Here is a 16,486-nt window from a genome sequence, read left to right as displayed (position 1 = left end):
AATTACTCTAAAAAAAGTTAAAAACCATGGAAGATTTACTATTCTCCTTGTTGCATCAAGAAATCTCGGGTAGGTCATTCGGGTGCTGCAACCTGTAAAAGGACGTCAGGGACAAGGGAGAACCGATATGGTTCCGGCCTAGGACTCTCCGATGCCTAAGTTAGATCTCTCTTAGCAACAAATGAATTACTGGCATTTAAGATGAATAATGGATTAGAATACATGAGTATTTATAGTTGAGTATGGCGGTGTGGAGAGTCCCTGTTGGTGATAAGTATTCTTCGTGAAAAAGTCTATCACGTAGTAGGGTGTCTCTTTATGAGACTTAGAGTCCGAATAGGGAAGAGGTTCCCTATTAGGTAGATATGTGTGTTCCTCACGTGTTGGATAAGATCCTTGAGGGTTGAGTATGGATAAGGTCACATCTCTTTGGGATAAGATCCCTCTAGTGATAAGGTGATGTAAACCCCGGTGGTGACGTCATGGTTGGCCCGTGCGGGGGTCTTGATCCTTGAGTGACTTGCTGGGTCTCTTCCTTCTGGATTAATCGGATGAGTCTTGACATAGCTAGGCCTGAGTCATCCTTCTCTTTATGCCAGGCCACGTGGCAAATCGGGATTGGCCCCGTGTATTCTTGGTTTATCACATGCCCCCCACTCTCTTGGAATAAAGTGCTCAAGAGAGTAGCCTCTTAATCTGGTGAGGGGCTCGTTACAAATAAGTCTTCTTGGGGGGAGCTTCATGACAAACGTTTCTTGACCGTCGGATGAATTTTGATGTTTAAGGTAGATGGCTTGTTCTTCTTCCTGGTGAGTGGGAGAGGTGAGGGGTTCAAACCCTCCCTACTACACTTTTCTCTTCTTTTCCTTTCTTTTTGGCCCATTTTTCCTGTTTCTTCTTTTACTCTCCCCCCTCATTCTTCACTCACTTCTACTTTTCACTTTTTCTTTACTCTCTCTCATCTTTGGAGTTATGTCAATCTTTCTTGCCCCCCAAGTATTTGTCTTCTTTCTTCTTCGGGAGACTTTGCTTTTTGCTTCTTCTCTCTTTCATCTTGTCTTCTCCTCATGGTCTCGCCCATGTGGTCTTACCCTTGTGGTCTCGCCCATACTTTTGTTTCACCCTCATAGCGTAGGGGTCTCGTCTGCGTCCTTGCGCCAGCCTCATAGTCTTGCCCTCTCTTGCATCTCCCGTGACCTTTCTAGCCCACAACCTCTCTTGTTTGCAACCTGCTCGCCCACTACCGGTGTCTCACCCGCGACCTCTAGCCCTCAACCTTTCGCCTATGACGTCTCGCCCGCAACTGCGACATCTCTCCCATGACCTTTTGCCTGCGACGTCTCACCCATGACCTCTCTCGTTCGTAACCTCTCTCGTCTGTGATCAGTGTCTCGCCCACAATCGGCGTCTTGCCTACGACCTCTAGCTCGTGATCTCTTCGCCCGCGACCTTTCGCCTGCAACGTCTCGCTCGCGACCACGACATCTCGCCCGCGACCTCTCTCGCCCTTCAGGTATGGCCACGGCCAATAATAATAAATTTTTTTTTGGTACTGATCGAACCTTGTCTTCCTTTGTAGACGTATCTGATCTTTGGTCTTGGCTCTCACGGTGTCTTCCATTTGGTCTTTGCCCTTTGCTTGGTGTGCCTAGTATGTTCCTCTTTGTTTGTCATTATGTTCTTTCTTTTTTATTGCAAAAAGTCTTTATGGTTTTGTTTCTGAGATTCTCTCTTGGATGCTTGCTTGTGCATGTTGCAGTTCTCTGCTCTTTTGGGGTGCTTGGCTTGCCATTGGGGAGCTTCACCCAAGTAAGTCCTCTCTACCTGTGGCCATGTCAAGCGACTCTGACCTTGAAGCTATACATGAGGGATACGACACTAATGGGCCTATTTCAGGCTCATTTTCGTCTGAGTCTGATGTGGACACCCTCCCTCCATTGCCTTCCCCTAGACCTCTACTTAGTGACGATGGGGAGGGTGCCACTGGTCTTGTCCGCACTGATGAGAGCCCAGGTTTAGATGGTTGTTTTGATGGAGATGACTCTGAGGTGTCTCCCCCATATGACTAGTAGGATGGGACAGTACCAGAGTATCTTGACCACCTCTGACCTAGCGACCTTACATCAGTTATATCACGTTCCTGCTGAGATCATCCTCCGTGCCTTTGAGGAAGGTGATCGTGTTTTCTCCCACCGGGCGGATGAGATATGCCTTTATGAGGTTTCGTTCTCCCTCGGCCTTTGCTTCCCTATCCTTAAGTTCGCTGAGATGGTGTTAGACCATTGGCATCTCACCCCTGGGTAGGTGTTACCAAACTCTTGGAGGGTCATCCTGGGCTTCTTCGCATTCTTTGCTCAGCTGGGTCATGTCACTACCGTTCCTTTGTTGTCACATTTCTACATATTAAGGGAGATGAGTGGTATCACTTTTGCCGTCGCCCTCTCAAGGGTCCCTTTGCCAACTTCGACTTCTTCGAGGGGCTCACCAATTCGGTTAAGCATTGGAGAGATCAATTTTTCTTTATCACGATCCCCCAATGCCTACTGCGGACCCACTGAGAGGCGATCAACCTGAGGATAACCATTCTCTTGACCTGAATGACTTTGAGAACGAGTCTCTCACTTGGTGCCTGAAAAGCAACAAGTTCGATGTTTGCCAATTGGACTTGAAAACCTTTCTGTTTCTTTGGAAGTTGACTCCTAGTATGTTCTTTGGCGTTGTCTTTTATCCGTGCTTTGACTTTCCTTTTATTTATCTGATGCTAACTTGATTCCTTTCTATGTTTGTTGTTGTAAGTGAATCTGCGACCCGATCCCGAGCGTTTCCGCGCCAATGCTACCAAGAAGAATGCAACTCTACAGGTGGCTTCCAAGGCCGTGCATCCTTGCAAGGATGCTTCTTCTACCGGGGTGGGGGATGTCGGCACTCCCCCACTCCCCACTTCTCCTCCTACCATAATTCTTATTGTGGGCACCAAGAGGAAGGCGGGTCCTAGCCCTCCAGGTACAGGGAGAGGCTCTTTAGTGTTCAAGCTTCCTCGACCGACTCCTACTACCTCTCCTCCCCCCCGCCGCTTCGAGTGCTTCGGTTCTGCCCTCCTCCAAGGGTAAGGAGGTGGCCTCTTCTGCGGGTGTTGGTGAGGGTCCGTCCTCTTCTCCCTTGGTCCTTCCTTGGGATATCCACGACAGGGATTCCGTCACGACAAGTGAGGACATCGCCTGGGAGTGGATGGACAAGAGTCGGCTTCCCATTGATCATGAGTTCATGCGAGGGATGATCGATTCTAGGATGATGTGATCTCTCTATGGAGACATGGCTTATGTAAGTCTGCACCTCTTTAATTTCACCTTCTTACTTTCATTTATCGGTGGTTCGCTAATGTTATCTTGGTTGCAGGTCTTTTACCGCACTGCTGAGGCAATGTTGCGATGCGTGAAGTATGCCTTCCAAAATGTGCAGTATGTCCAGCGCGTGCGGGGCTTGGAGAGGGACGTTTCGGAGCGAAAGGCTACTTGTGAGGAGGGAGTCGTCTGGGAGAGGAAGATGATGGAGGAGATCAGCGCCTTGTCTTCCCATAGGGTGGCTTTGGAGGCCCAAAGCTCGGACTTATTTGCTAGGGTTCGAGCGCTTGAGGAGGAGCTACATGCCTTGAGGCAGCAGCACGAGGTCGACCTGGTCCAGGCTCGCGAGTAGGCGGTAGTGGAGTTTCAGGAATCTCGAGCTTGGGAGGATATGCTCTACGAGTACAATGATGAGGTCTATGTTATGGGCATAAACGACACTGTGGGTTACGTCCTTGGAAGGACTACTAGTTACAACTTCTCCGAGTTTCTGAGTTATGTGCCGCCAACTGCTGCGGACGTGGATGAGGTGGTAGATGCTCATCCAGAGGAGGGTGTCGAGATAGTTCTCCCTCAGTCGAGAGTTCCATCTCCTTCATCTACCGCCCCCCGACGGAGACGATGTCATTACTGCTCCCCCTGTTCCTTGATATATTTTTTGAGTTCATCGTACAGTATTAAAGCTTTCTTTTTGGGATGTTGAAATTGAGGCATATACTAGTAATTATTTTTACATCTTCCATGCTATCTTCTTCTTCTTTGAATTTCTGTGGTTGGGTCCTCGTCCTTTTTCTTGTGTCTGTTGCGCTTTATATTGCTTTATCGTCTTGTGGCTAACAGGCCTTAGTGGCATTATCGCCTCGTGGCCTACAGGCCTTGGGGCATTATCGCCTCGTGGCCAACAGGCATTGATGGCATTATCGCCTCGTAGCGGACAGGCCTTGATTGGCATGAACGCCTTATGACCTATAGGTCTTGGTGGTATAGAGCCTCGTGGCCGAAGGCTTTGGTGCTTGTACGAATTTGATCGGCAATGGAGAAGTGCAGCTAAGAACTTTTATTTCTTCAAAATCTTCAATCTTTAAAAAACTTCAAAAATCTTTGAAACATGGAAATAAACTAAACTAAACTCAAATGAATGTGGTTGATCATTCACTATAGAACTTCTTTAGATGCTCAGAGTTCCATGGTCGATCTATCTTCTTAGCCCCCCCGGAGTTTTCAAGCGATATGTCCCTGGTCGTATCTAGTTGAAAATTATGTAGGGCCCTGTTGGATGTAACATTTATGTGTCCATCATACCTAATTTAATTTGATTAAATTCATTAATTTAGTGTTATTTAATTATGTGCTTGTCATAATTGTATATTGCATCTGCCCAATTCAAACCGTTTTGTTCACAACTACGGATAGATTTCGGCAATCTGTTCTATGGTTGCTATATTTTACATTCGTACAAATAGTGATTGGACCAAAATGTAAATATAGGCACATTTCGTGTTGAACATGATCCACGGGGATTCCCGAATTATTCACCGTCAAGTTATAGTTGCAACGGGAATCTCCGGTAGTTATTTTCTCTATACTTGAGAAACACTTGCCATTTTATTTATGTTCTGTATATTTGTGGTGTGTCAATGGTTGATGTGTACCGAAAGGATTGACTAAATATTGGCCGCTTAGTGTGCACAATATAAATAGTTATGGATGTGATGCTCAATAGAGTTTCCACTACCTGTACAGGGAGAACACCAAAAAGAGAGTGAACAGATTTGATTGTGCCAAATCCAAGGCCTTGGTATTTTGTAAAGTGTTTGCAAAGAATATTTTATTTTATTAATATTAAATTAAATGTATTTTGGAAAAGAATTTTTAAAGAGTTTTATGGCAAATTAAAGTCCTCCTTACTCTTGTTATAAATTATAATGGACCAAAATTGTGGCGGTGACATTTATTTCATGGTTACAATGGCTCATTATAGGTGTCAGTAGTGTGAGGAGAAAATGTAATAAAATTACCTATCGTAAGGGGTTTCTCAGGTTACGCCCTTGTAGGATCATCCATGAATACGATTTTGGATAAATTTTGTCTTTATATGCAATTTAAGATAATCTTATGGGCTATCCTTTAGGATTACACCACTTGGTTAGATTTGGACCGTAGGTTTGCCACCTCCTCAATTAGGTCTCTCTATATATAAAGAGACCTAGCCAAAAGATGATTGATGATGATAGAGAAAAAATCATTAGAACAAGTGCAAAAAATTGTGAAAGAGCTTAGAGAGAGAAAAAGAGAGTCTTTTTCTTCCTCAAGCACTATTGGTCATTGGAGGTGAAGCAAGCTTGGGAGATCTTCTTCAAGTGTTGCATTCCTTTGGAGGAACACACCATTTGGGTGTTCTAGGTGACCTTCCTCTCCCCTTGAGGTTAGTACATTAATGTGTTTATTGAGATCCTTGTATGCTCATAAAATTTTGTGATTACATGAGAATCCCATCACTTTCGCCGCCACTAATAATTTGCATCAGATGTAGGTTCTTCATTAAACACATGTCAAAATCAACTTGCAAATCTTCTTCTTCTTCTTCCTCCATTATTGTGTTTTGAGTTTTTTGAATTTTGAGTATTATACACAAAATTCGAAGTTGAAAATATATGAAATGAAGGAGAAGAGGCCACACCAGTCGGAACCGCCAGCCGACAGGCGCGGCAAGCAGGCGCCGCTGCTGGCCAGCTGTTAGCAGGTGTGGAGCGGGCGGTCATGCGCAGGAGCAACCTTGCGTGCTGCACGGCTGTAGGCCATGGCCAGGGCGGGCATAGGCTGCGGGCTGCTGCAGTGCGCCGCATGGGTAGTGGCCCTTGCATCTCAAAAAAAAAAAAAAAAAAAAAAGGGTCCATGGGATTGGGGAAGATGATGATTTTTGAAAATTTTTATGTGTGCATGTGATGTAGATTTAAAAAGTTCATCTTCTTCATGTCAAATTCCACCTTGTAAGCTCCTCCATTAATGGAGTTCTAGTTGAAGCTATTTTAATGAAGATTGCTTGAAGATGCTCTAATTGTGTTTTGAACACAATAGGACTTTTAGCAAAGTTTCCTAATTAGATTAGGAAAGTTGGATCTGTGAGCAAGATTGCCTAATTAGATTAGGAAACTTGTATTTGAATTTATTTCCTATTTTGGATAGGAATCTAAATCTAATTAAGTTGCTCACAATATAATGAGAATTTAAAAGGAGTGGGATTCTGATTTCCTATTTGGAATCAAACTCTAACTATTTTCTCTCATGAATGGAAATTGATTTTAAATAGGAATCTTAACTTGATTAGGAAAGTCCAAATTGAAATAAGATTCTATTTAATTGCAAATTGACCCATGGGACCCACTTTATTAATACATGGGTTGGACCTATGGGATCCACACGGTTCGGCCTTGGGTTGAACCAAGGGCCGACCCACATGGGTTTGACCCATGGGTCGGTCCATGTGGATCGGACTACTTGGGTCGACCCATGGGCCGACCTGAATTGTAAATAATAAAAAAATTTGTTTTAAATGAAACATATGCAAATTTTATTTTTTAATATAAGGTTCCACTTGGTGTGATCAAATGAGAATTGATTGGACATCGAGTTTTATGAGAACCGAAATGCATTTTCATTCTAACATCGTTTAATTAAAGAAATTTCAGAATAGTTCTGAAAATTGTGTAATCAAACAAGTATATGTGAAATTATAATTTTGCCCTCATTGTATTTTATTATGAGATAATATAGAGAATGCAATGCTTTCTTGAGTACATGGCTACCTATCATGTATAGATTGTATATCCAAGTGTTGGGTATTAAAGTTGATACTTGAATCATTTTTAAAGAGTTAAAAGTGGGATTATGAGATTCATGTGGTACTAGCACTTTGATTTTGAGTAATTGATCTAACCATTTGTTTTGTAGCATGGAATGGTCATGGAATTAAGTATGTGATGGTTGTTTTATATTTATGCGCACTTCTTAATTTCCCCCCTCTCTTCTTACTCCATTCTAAATGGCTGTATCCCCCTTGGGCAGCCCTATAATTGGAGGGTTGGTGTCCCAAGGTTTTTTAAATGGTTGTAAAATTTTAAGCTTTATTTTAAATTCATGAGATGTAATTTAATTTTAAAGTCCAATGGATGTAACCGCTTGAAAACATGAAATGATCTTTGAGATGAAAAAGGAGGAATGTGACTTCAAGCAAGACAAAGTTTCGAGTGGGAGCTTCTCAAGTTTCAAGGAGTTGAAGTCCTTCGAGAATCCTATGAGCATACCATATTATTGCTTACTTTATTTGCTTTATATGGTTTGTTACATGTTAGTACATAGGGTAATATTTACTTGTGCACGCTACTAAATGCATGTGATGTATGATGGTTACGAGTAACATGGTTAATGCGTAATAATGTTAAAATTATCTTATTACCCTCGACTAAGTAATGCAAGTAATAGTGCGAGAATCTTTAATGGTTAGAATCCTGTGGCCTTCTATCTCGATGAGAATGGACTATCCATAGACCACTTTGGGAACTCCAAAAGGCTAACCTTAGTGATCAATGGATAAGTAGCATCCTCCCATCTCCGGCATGATAGAAACAATCATAGTAAATAGGTATAGCTTGAGTGTCAGCATTACCTAAGAGCCATGAATTGTTTTGAGGAGATAAGTACCTACGTGACTTGAGTCTGCAGTGAACTCCGAAAGGCTAAGCTGTCACTTAGGTGGCCAAAGTATATTGGAGGTCAACCCTTATATTAGGGTATTGACCGCAAAGTATATACATAGTGAACTCCGAAAGGCTAAGCTATGCATATTAAAGGTTTAGAAGACTCCAATTCACATTTTCGACTGAGAGGGATGTTGATTTTGTGAGTTACCATTGGAATGTGATGCATGTTTCCTAAATTATTTCGATAGTATGGTTGCTAATTAATTGCTTGTACGTTATTTGTAGACCCTAGCTGCCATCAATATGACCAACAACGCCGCCCTCAATTCCTACTTAATGACAATATACTGACCATGACTAATTACCCTGAGTGGAAGCAAAAGCTAATACTCATTCTGAAGGCAGAGAAGATCCACCATGTCATTTCTACTGATGGATCTCCCTTACCCCACACCACTGAAAGTGACGACTATGTGGCTTGGGAGACCTTCAAAGAGAAGGAAGCTCTGGCCACCGCCTATATTCTTAGCTCCATTGATAAGAACCTCCAGAGCTCATGTGATGACCAGGAATCCGCCAATGATGTGATGGAACACTTAGAGCAGACTTTTGGCAAGCAAGATCGTCTTGCACGCCAACATATCTCCTTAGCGCTATTCTCTGCAAAGATGCATGACAGTACCACAATCCAGGATCATATGATGAAGCTTACCAAGCTCTTCTCTGAATTGGAGAATAAGGCTACTCTATTTGAGTTGGACTTCAAGATAGAGATTATCTTTGCCTCACTTCCTGACGCCTATAGCTCCTTTATAATGAACTTCCACATGAATAAAGTAGTGGTTAACAACGTTTCTGAGCTTACCAACATGCTTATAGTAGCAGAAAGTACGATTAAGAAAAATAAGGTTGTTTCTCTTGTTACTGAGAAGAGTTCTCAGGGTTCAAAGAATAAGAAAGTGAAGAGGACTAAGAAAAGCAAGAAAGGCAAGTCAACCGGTGTGAAAGAGGGAGAAGTACAGAAGAAAAAGACCAAAGCTGACAAAGGAAAGTGTTTCCATTGTGGCAAGACTGGACACTGGAAGAGAAACTCCCAAGAGTACCTAGCTTCCTTGAAGAAGGACAAGCCAGAGACAGGTATTTTTGAATCTTTTGTTGTTTCTGAATCTCTTATGTTGGTTGAATCAACTAACATGTGGTGTGTGGGCTCTGGGTCCACCGCACACATTTGCAATAAGTTATAGGGGTTTCAGGAGAGCAGAAGGACAAGAGGGAATGAGATCACCCTCAAAGTTGGAATTGGAGATGAAGCTAAAGTATTAGCTGTAGGAACTTTTTTCATTTATTTTAGCAATGCTAGTTATTTGAAACTTATAATTGTTATTACGAACCTGGATTTAGTAGGAATTTGGTTTCGGTTTCAAGAGTTATTGATGATGGTTATAAGGTTTCATTTGATAATGATATGATTATTACTCTTCAGGGCAAGTTTATTGCCTCTGATTTTAAATTGAATGGCCTCTACTTTCTCAATTCTATCTTGAATGAATCCGGTGATTCCAGCATGAATGTTAATGTAATGAAAAGAAAGTACTCTCCAGATAATCAAACGTATTTGTGGCATCTTAGACTAGGCCACATACAGATAGATAGGATAAACAGGTTAATTAAGGATGGACCTCTTGAAAGTCTAGAGGTTCTGCCATTTCCAACCTGTGAATCATATCTGCAAGGTAAAATGGCCAAGTTACCCTTTCCTAGGAAAGGAGGAAGAGCCAACGGAATATTAGATTTAATCCACTCAGACGTTTGAGGACCACTGAATATCATTGCTAGGCAGGGACATCAATACTTCGTCACTTTCACCAATGACTATTCACGTTATGGCAATGTTTATCTAATGCATTGCAAATCAAAAACCTTTGAAAAGTTCAAAGAGTTCTAAGCCGAGGTTGAGAACCAATTAGATAGGCGTATTAAATACCTTAGATCCGATCGAGGAGGTGAATACTTATCCGACGAATTCTCGGACCACTTACGAGATAAGGGGATCTTATCACAGCTGACGGCACCAAGCACACCACAACAAAACGGTGTGTCAGAGCGTAGAAATAAAACTCTATTAGACATGGTTCGATCCATGCTCACCTATTCTCAGTTGCACTTGTCATTTTGGGGATATGCATTGGAAATGGCTATATACATTCTAAACAGGGTTCCAAGCAAGTCTATGCCCAAGACACCATATGAGTTGTGGACAGGGCGCAAGCCTAGTCTATGACACTTTAAGGTATGGGGTTGTGTTTCACATGTGAAACGACAGCATGCAGACAACCTTGAACCTAGGATTGATAGATGCCATTTCTTAGGCTACCCCAAAGGCACTATGGGTTACTATTTCTATAACCCAATAAAGAAAAAGGTGTTTATAAGTAAACACGCCATGTTTCTCAAGGATGACCAAATAGCATCTAGAACTGAGCCGGTTGTAATTCAAGAGTTGGATAACATGGATACTCAGATGGTCCCTATGCAACCACCCGTTGAAACTTCACCACTGGTGATGAATCCTATAGAGCCTAGGCACAGTGGGAGAACAATCAGGGCTCCTGACCGTTTGGTTTTCTTTAGCGAGGAATCAAACAAAATAGAAGAGTTCTACATGGTCGCAGACATTTCGGATACGGATCCCTGCACCTACCAAGAGGCTATAGGAGATGTGGATGCAACTAGATGGTTAGATGCTATGAAAGCCGAAATGGACTCTATGTACTCCAATGACGTTTGAACTCTAGTGGATCCACCTGAAGGAATTAAGCCTATAGGATGCAAATGGATCTACAAGAAGAAGAAAGGCGCCAATGCAAGCGTGGAGATATAAGGCAAGGCTGGTAGCCAAGGGCTATACCCAAAGAGAAAGCATAGACAATGAGGAGACCTTCTCACCAGTCGCAATGTTAAAATCCATTCAGATTTTACTTGCCATAGCAGCACACTTCAATTATGAGATCTGGGAGATGAATGTCCAGATAGCCTTCCTGAATGGACGTCTTGATGAGGACATTTACATGTTTCAGGCAGAGGGGTTCATTTCCCATTGGGAAGAGAACAAAGTGTGCAAATTGTTGAAGTCAATCTATGGACTTAAATAAGCATCTAGAAGTTGGAACATCAGGTTTGATCAAACAATCAAAGAGTTTGGTTTTGATCAGAATGTTGATGAGCCATGTATCTACAAGAAATTCACTGGGCGTTCGGTCTGTTTCCTTGTCCTGTATGTAGATGACATAGTTCTCATTGGGAACGATGTTGGAATGCTCATTTCTGTTAAGAAATAGCTTTCCACCAACTTCTCGATGAAAGACCTGGGTGATGCCACGTATATACTAGGCATCAAGATAGTCAGAGATAGGAAACGCAAAATTTTAGGTCTGTAATTACATAGACAAAGTTTTGGAGAGGTTTAGAATGAAAGATTCTAAAGAGAAAACATTCCCTTTAGACATGGTATAGCACTTTCTAAGTCATAATGTCCACAGACCCCTGAGGACATAGAAACTATGAAAGGGGTTCCATATGCTTCGGCCGTTGGAAGCCTCATGTATGCAATGCTGTCTACCAGACCAGATTTTTGTCATGCAGTTGGTATGGTCAGTCGATTCCAATCAAACCTTGGACAGGAACATTGGACAGCTGTTAAGTGCATCATGAAGTACTTGAGAAGAACAAAGGATTATTTCCTTATTTATGGTGCAGATAACTTATCAGTAGTAGGGTACACAGACTCAGATTTCCAGTCAGATAAAGATGACCGAAAATCGAATTTTGGCATGATATTTATGCTAGGAGGAGGGGCTGTCATATGGAAGAGTGCAAAGCAGAAGTCAATGGCAGATTCCACAACTAAGGCTGAATACTTAATAGCTTGTGAAGCAGCTAAGGAAGGGGTATGGCTGAGCAAATTACTCGCCGACATGGAGATAATACCTGACCTCGTTAAAGACCTCATGACTTTGTTACGTGATAACAAAGGAGTCATCGCTCAAGCTAAGGAACCAAGAACAAATCAGAAGAACAAGCACGTGGAGCGCAAGTATCATCTCATTCGAGAGATAATACAAAGAGGGGATGTATCAATTGCCAAAGTTGATTCTGCAGATAATTTATCCAACCCCTTAACCAAGGAACTTACTCTAGTAGTAGTGAATAGACATGTTGATAACATGGGGATAAAACCTGTTGGACATTGGGTTTAATGTACAAGTGGGAGATTGTTGGATATAAAGTTTATGTGTCCATCAAACCCAATTTAATTTGATTAAATTAATTAATTTAGTTTTATTTAATTATGTGTTTGCTATAATTGTATATTGCATCTGCCCAATTCAAATCGTTTTGTTCACAACTACAAATAGATTGGGCAATCTGTTCTATGGTTGCTATATTCTATATTCGTACAATAGTTATTGGACCAAAATATAAATATAGGCACATTTTGTGTTGAACATGATCCACGGGGATTCCCGAATTATTCACCGTCAAGTTGTAGTTGCAACGGAAATCTCCGGTAGTTATTTTCTCTATACTTGAGAGACACTTGCCATTTTATTTATGTTCTGTACATTTGTGGTGTGTCAATGGTTGATGTCTATCGAAAGGACTGACTAAATATCGACCGCTTGGTGTGCACAATGTAAATAGTTATGGATGTGATGCTCAATAAAGTTTCCACTGCCTGTAAAGGGATGACACCAAAAAGAGAGTGAACGAATTTGATTGTGCCAAATTCAAGGCCTTGGTATTTTGTAAAGTGTTTGCAAAAAATATTTTATTTTATTAATATTAAATTAATTGTATTTTGAAAAAGAATTTTCAAATAGTTTTATGGCCAATCAAAGTCCTCCTTACTCTCGTTATAAATTATAATGGACCGGAATTGTGGCGGTGACATTTGTTCCATGGTTGCAATGGCCCATTATAGGTGTTAGTAGTGTGGGGAGAAAATGTAATAAAATTACCTACTGCAACGGGTTTTTCAGGTTACGCCCTTGTAGGATCGTCCTTTACTATGATTTTGGATAAATTATCCTTATGTGCAATTTAGGATAATCATATGTGCTACCCTGTAGGATCACACCATTTGGTTAGAACTGGACCGTAGGTTTGCTACCTCCTCAATTAGGTCTGTATATATATAAAGAGACCTAAGGCCAAAAAATGATTCATGATGATAGAGAAAAAATCATTAGAACAATTTGGACATGATAGAAAAAATTAAAATTTATGCTCCCTGGAAGACTTTTGACTGGACATGTTCTGTCGTTTCTCAGCAGAAATTGTAAAAATTGTGCCCGATAATTTCGACAAGTCTACATGCCTCCTCATTTTCACAACCACAAGCCTGTTGTCCTCTTCACCAAGTTCTGAGAAGAAAACCCTAACGACTGAGGTCGAGTTGATGCTGCCATCGTCGAAGCCAGCACAGGTACCCTCTCTCGCTCTCAAGCTCGACCTACGAGCGACTCCCTGAGGGGTATCTCTCTCAGTTGAAGATCATCATTGCAAAGAGAAGGTCTAGAGAATCTCTCTCTCTCTCTCTCTCTCGTTCATGCCGTGGCAGATTGGACTCATGGATTTTCATTTGCCAAGTCAATTGCAAGGCCATTAACGACCATCTACTACCATATCGCAAGCTCTCCACCACCAAAATGATTGCTTCGTTTATTCTCTACAACTCTTCTGGAAAAAACAAAAGCTTCTCTTTTCTCCTTCTCGTTTGGACGGTCTCAAAGCTTCGAATTGTTGAAATTTTTCTAAGTTTGAGGTGAATCATGAGAGATAGTGCTAGTCTACAAATCCGGGTGAGGGGTAATGGTGATTAGAGAGAAAGATACCAGTCGCCACAATTCCCCTATTTGTTAATCTGCAAATCTGTAATTGGGATTAGAGAGAGAGACACCGGCGAGAAAGTTGGGATTTGGGAATGTTTGGTTCTCAGATTGGAGTTCAAGTGTCCAACTCTGGTGTTGATTACAAGTATCCTAGGGCTCCTTTGGTTTGCATCTTCGATTTAAGGATGGTTTGCAAGAAACGGTAGCGGCACAAGGTGGAGAGATTGGGAAGGCCGAACTGAAAGCGAAGGGAAGAAGAGGGAGAGTTTCAATCGTGAATGGGTTTTGGGGTTTTGAGATTTGGGGTTTTAATAAATAAAAAAAATCATTTTTACACTTTACTTGGATCGATTTTCTCTATTTGTTATTCATATTTGAGTCATTTTCTTCACTTGATTACTCATCTTTTAATCTGGTTTTTGGTTTGACATCTATTTTTCTAGAGGGAAGCAACAAAGGGAGTCTCTTGGGAACAAATTTTCAGAACAGGTTTACCATGCAAGTCAAAAACAGTTTCTCAGCATAGTTTCAAAAAAAACTGTTATGCTGTTTCTCAACACAGTTTCAGCACAGAAACAGCAGTAACATTATCAAGCATGTACTTCATATCCGTTTTGGGTTTATGCCATGAGCCTCATAGATATTGTGCTTTAGTTTATTTTACAAACTTGATTAATCATAAAATATTTGCCTAATATCAGATTGAATTCAATTGGTGGCTATGATAATCCGATAGGAATTAAGATATTTTGTATCAACTTGGCATTTATATCCTTAACATCCTTAAGAAAAATAGAAGCCAAAGTGAACAAGTCATAAGTAGTTCTAATATGGTCAAGCAGTGAATATATCAATTTTCAGCCAAGTAAAGGTTTCCTGATTTGCTTAACTGAACTGTAAACCATTATTGCTACCTTACCAACCGTGATATAATCACAGCCCGAGGATAAGAGAGAACAAGAGAGTAATAACAGAATGGGCACATAATTTTGATCATTTACATGGTACTTTAGACAATTACCATATTCACATTGATTTAAGTTGTTTTTGATACACTATTCTTAAGAGAACTAAATTTATGTAGACTTCAATACGTTGCAGCTTGAGATTGGTTTTAAGAACAAGTTCACTACAAAACGATTATGCAACACCAACTCTATACGAGTTTGTAACAAAACAGTCTATAATACATGGTGATAATGGCAACAAATTAATATGTAAAGGGAGCTCATGAAATTTTTTTCCCAGGCTTCCAAAGGTCTCAAGGAGAGGCAGTAGTTTCTCAACTTGTAGATGTAGCAATAGCAGGTTTCAAATCACCGAGGACAGCAGGCTTCATAAAATTTCAACACATTTTTCAGTTTCTCGCTTCTAAAACCCAAATGGCAGCAGAACCGGGATGAATGACTTACCTCTCTCAGGCTTGGACCACACTACTACATTAATCTGGGTTGGAGAGAGCACATTCAGCCTCAAAAGATCAAGATCAGAATCAATCAAGGGAAACCAGATCACAGCCACAGCTCACCTGAGCTTGGACATAATGGAACCACACCGTTTATCTGGGGTGGAGAGAAGCATATTCAGCCTCCTGAAGATCGAGATCAGAAGCCATCAAGGGAAACCAGATCACGAGCTTGGATAAAATGAAACCACACTGCTTATCTGAGGTGGAGAGAAGCTTAATCAACTCATCCTCTTGAGATTGGGACTAGAAGCCATTGCTGGTGAGGATGCTCAAAACTTTTGGGGGCCGTTAGTAACCTCTGAAATATACTAGAAGTGGGCAAAAATCTAAAAGTTCTGGAAAACACTATACACCAGACCAACCTCAAAGAAATGGAGATAAAAAATTTGATCTAACATTTGAAAACCTTTACTAATTCATTAAGAACCACTAATTGAGAAAAGACCCCCAACAAGTCCAAGTTTCCACAAAACAAGAAGAAAAAAGTAACAAGGGACTCTTGCTAAACAGGCAAAGGAGACTAACTATGGACACTAACTATTCTGTTATGTTTTCTCATTCCATAGAATATTTGTTCCTCTTTCTTGTAATTCAAGATTCAGTAAAGCAAAATTTTGATTTGAGAAAAACACCTCAAAGACCTAGTAATTTCAAGAGACAACCAAGCCCCCAACTGTTGGAAAACAGTCATACCTGCAAGCAAGTGCTTGAAGCAGCTCCTTAATCCTTTTATTAGAAAGAAAAAAAAAAAAAATTTACCATCAGAAGTTTGCGGGAGACACCTTCACAGCTGGAGGAAATGAATCATGGAGAGAAGCATCTAATGTAGTAGACCAGACCAAAAATCAATCAAACAGAAGATCCCAGAGGTAGGTCCAGCAGATGAAACCATGGGGTCTGGAAGCAGAAAACCATTGCATGATGAAGCAGCATGGGTTCTCTACCAAAGTCCTACATGCGGGACCACGCATCCTCGACACACAAAAAGAAGGTATTGAACTCAGTCACATTCTTTTTTTTCAACTTATTACAATTCCCCTCTAGACCATTCCGTATATACAACAAATTCTAGCTAAGTGCAAAGAC

The 16,486-nt window shown here is 41.1% G+C and overlaps 1 protein-coding gene across 1 annotated transcript; it reads left to right on the top strand.

The window, feature by feature from the left end:
- Nucleotides 1-8,394: 8,394 nt before the first annotated feature.
- Nucleotides 8,395-9,544, top strand: LOC122644794. The gene is made up of 2 exons (XM_043838179.1): nucleotides 8,395-9,028; nucleotides 9,525-9,544. The coding sequence occupies exons 1-2, from the start codon at nucleotides 8,395-8,397 to the stop codon at nucleotides 9,542-9,544; spliced, it is 654 nt and encodes a 217-aa protein (XP_043694114.1).
- The last annotated feature ends 6,942 nt before the right edge of the window (nucleotides 9,545-16,486 follow it).

This window comes from Telopea speciosissima, chromosome 11 (assembly GCF_018873765.1).
Source record: "Telopea speciosissima isolate NSW1024214 ecotype Mountain lineage chromosome 11, Tspe_v1, whole genome shotgun sequence".
In the NCBI taxonomy this organism is placed as follows: Eukaryota; Viridiplantae; Streptophyta; class Magnoliopsida; order Proteales; family Proteaceae; genus Telopea; species Telopea speciosissima.
Note: the sequence above shows the minus strand (reverse complement) of the source record. Positions and strands in the feature narration are given on the sequence as shown.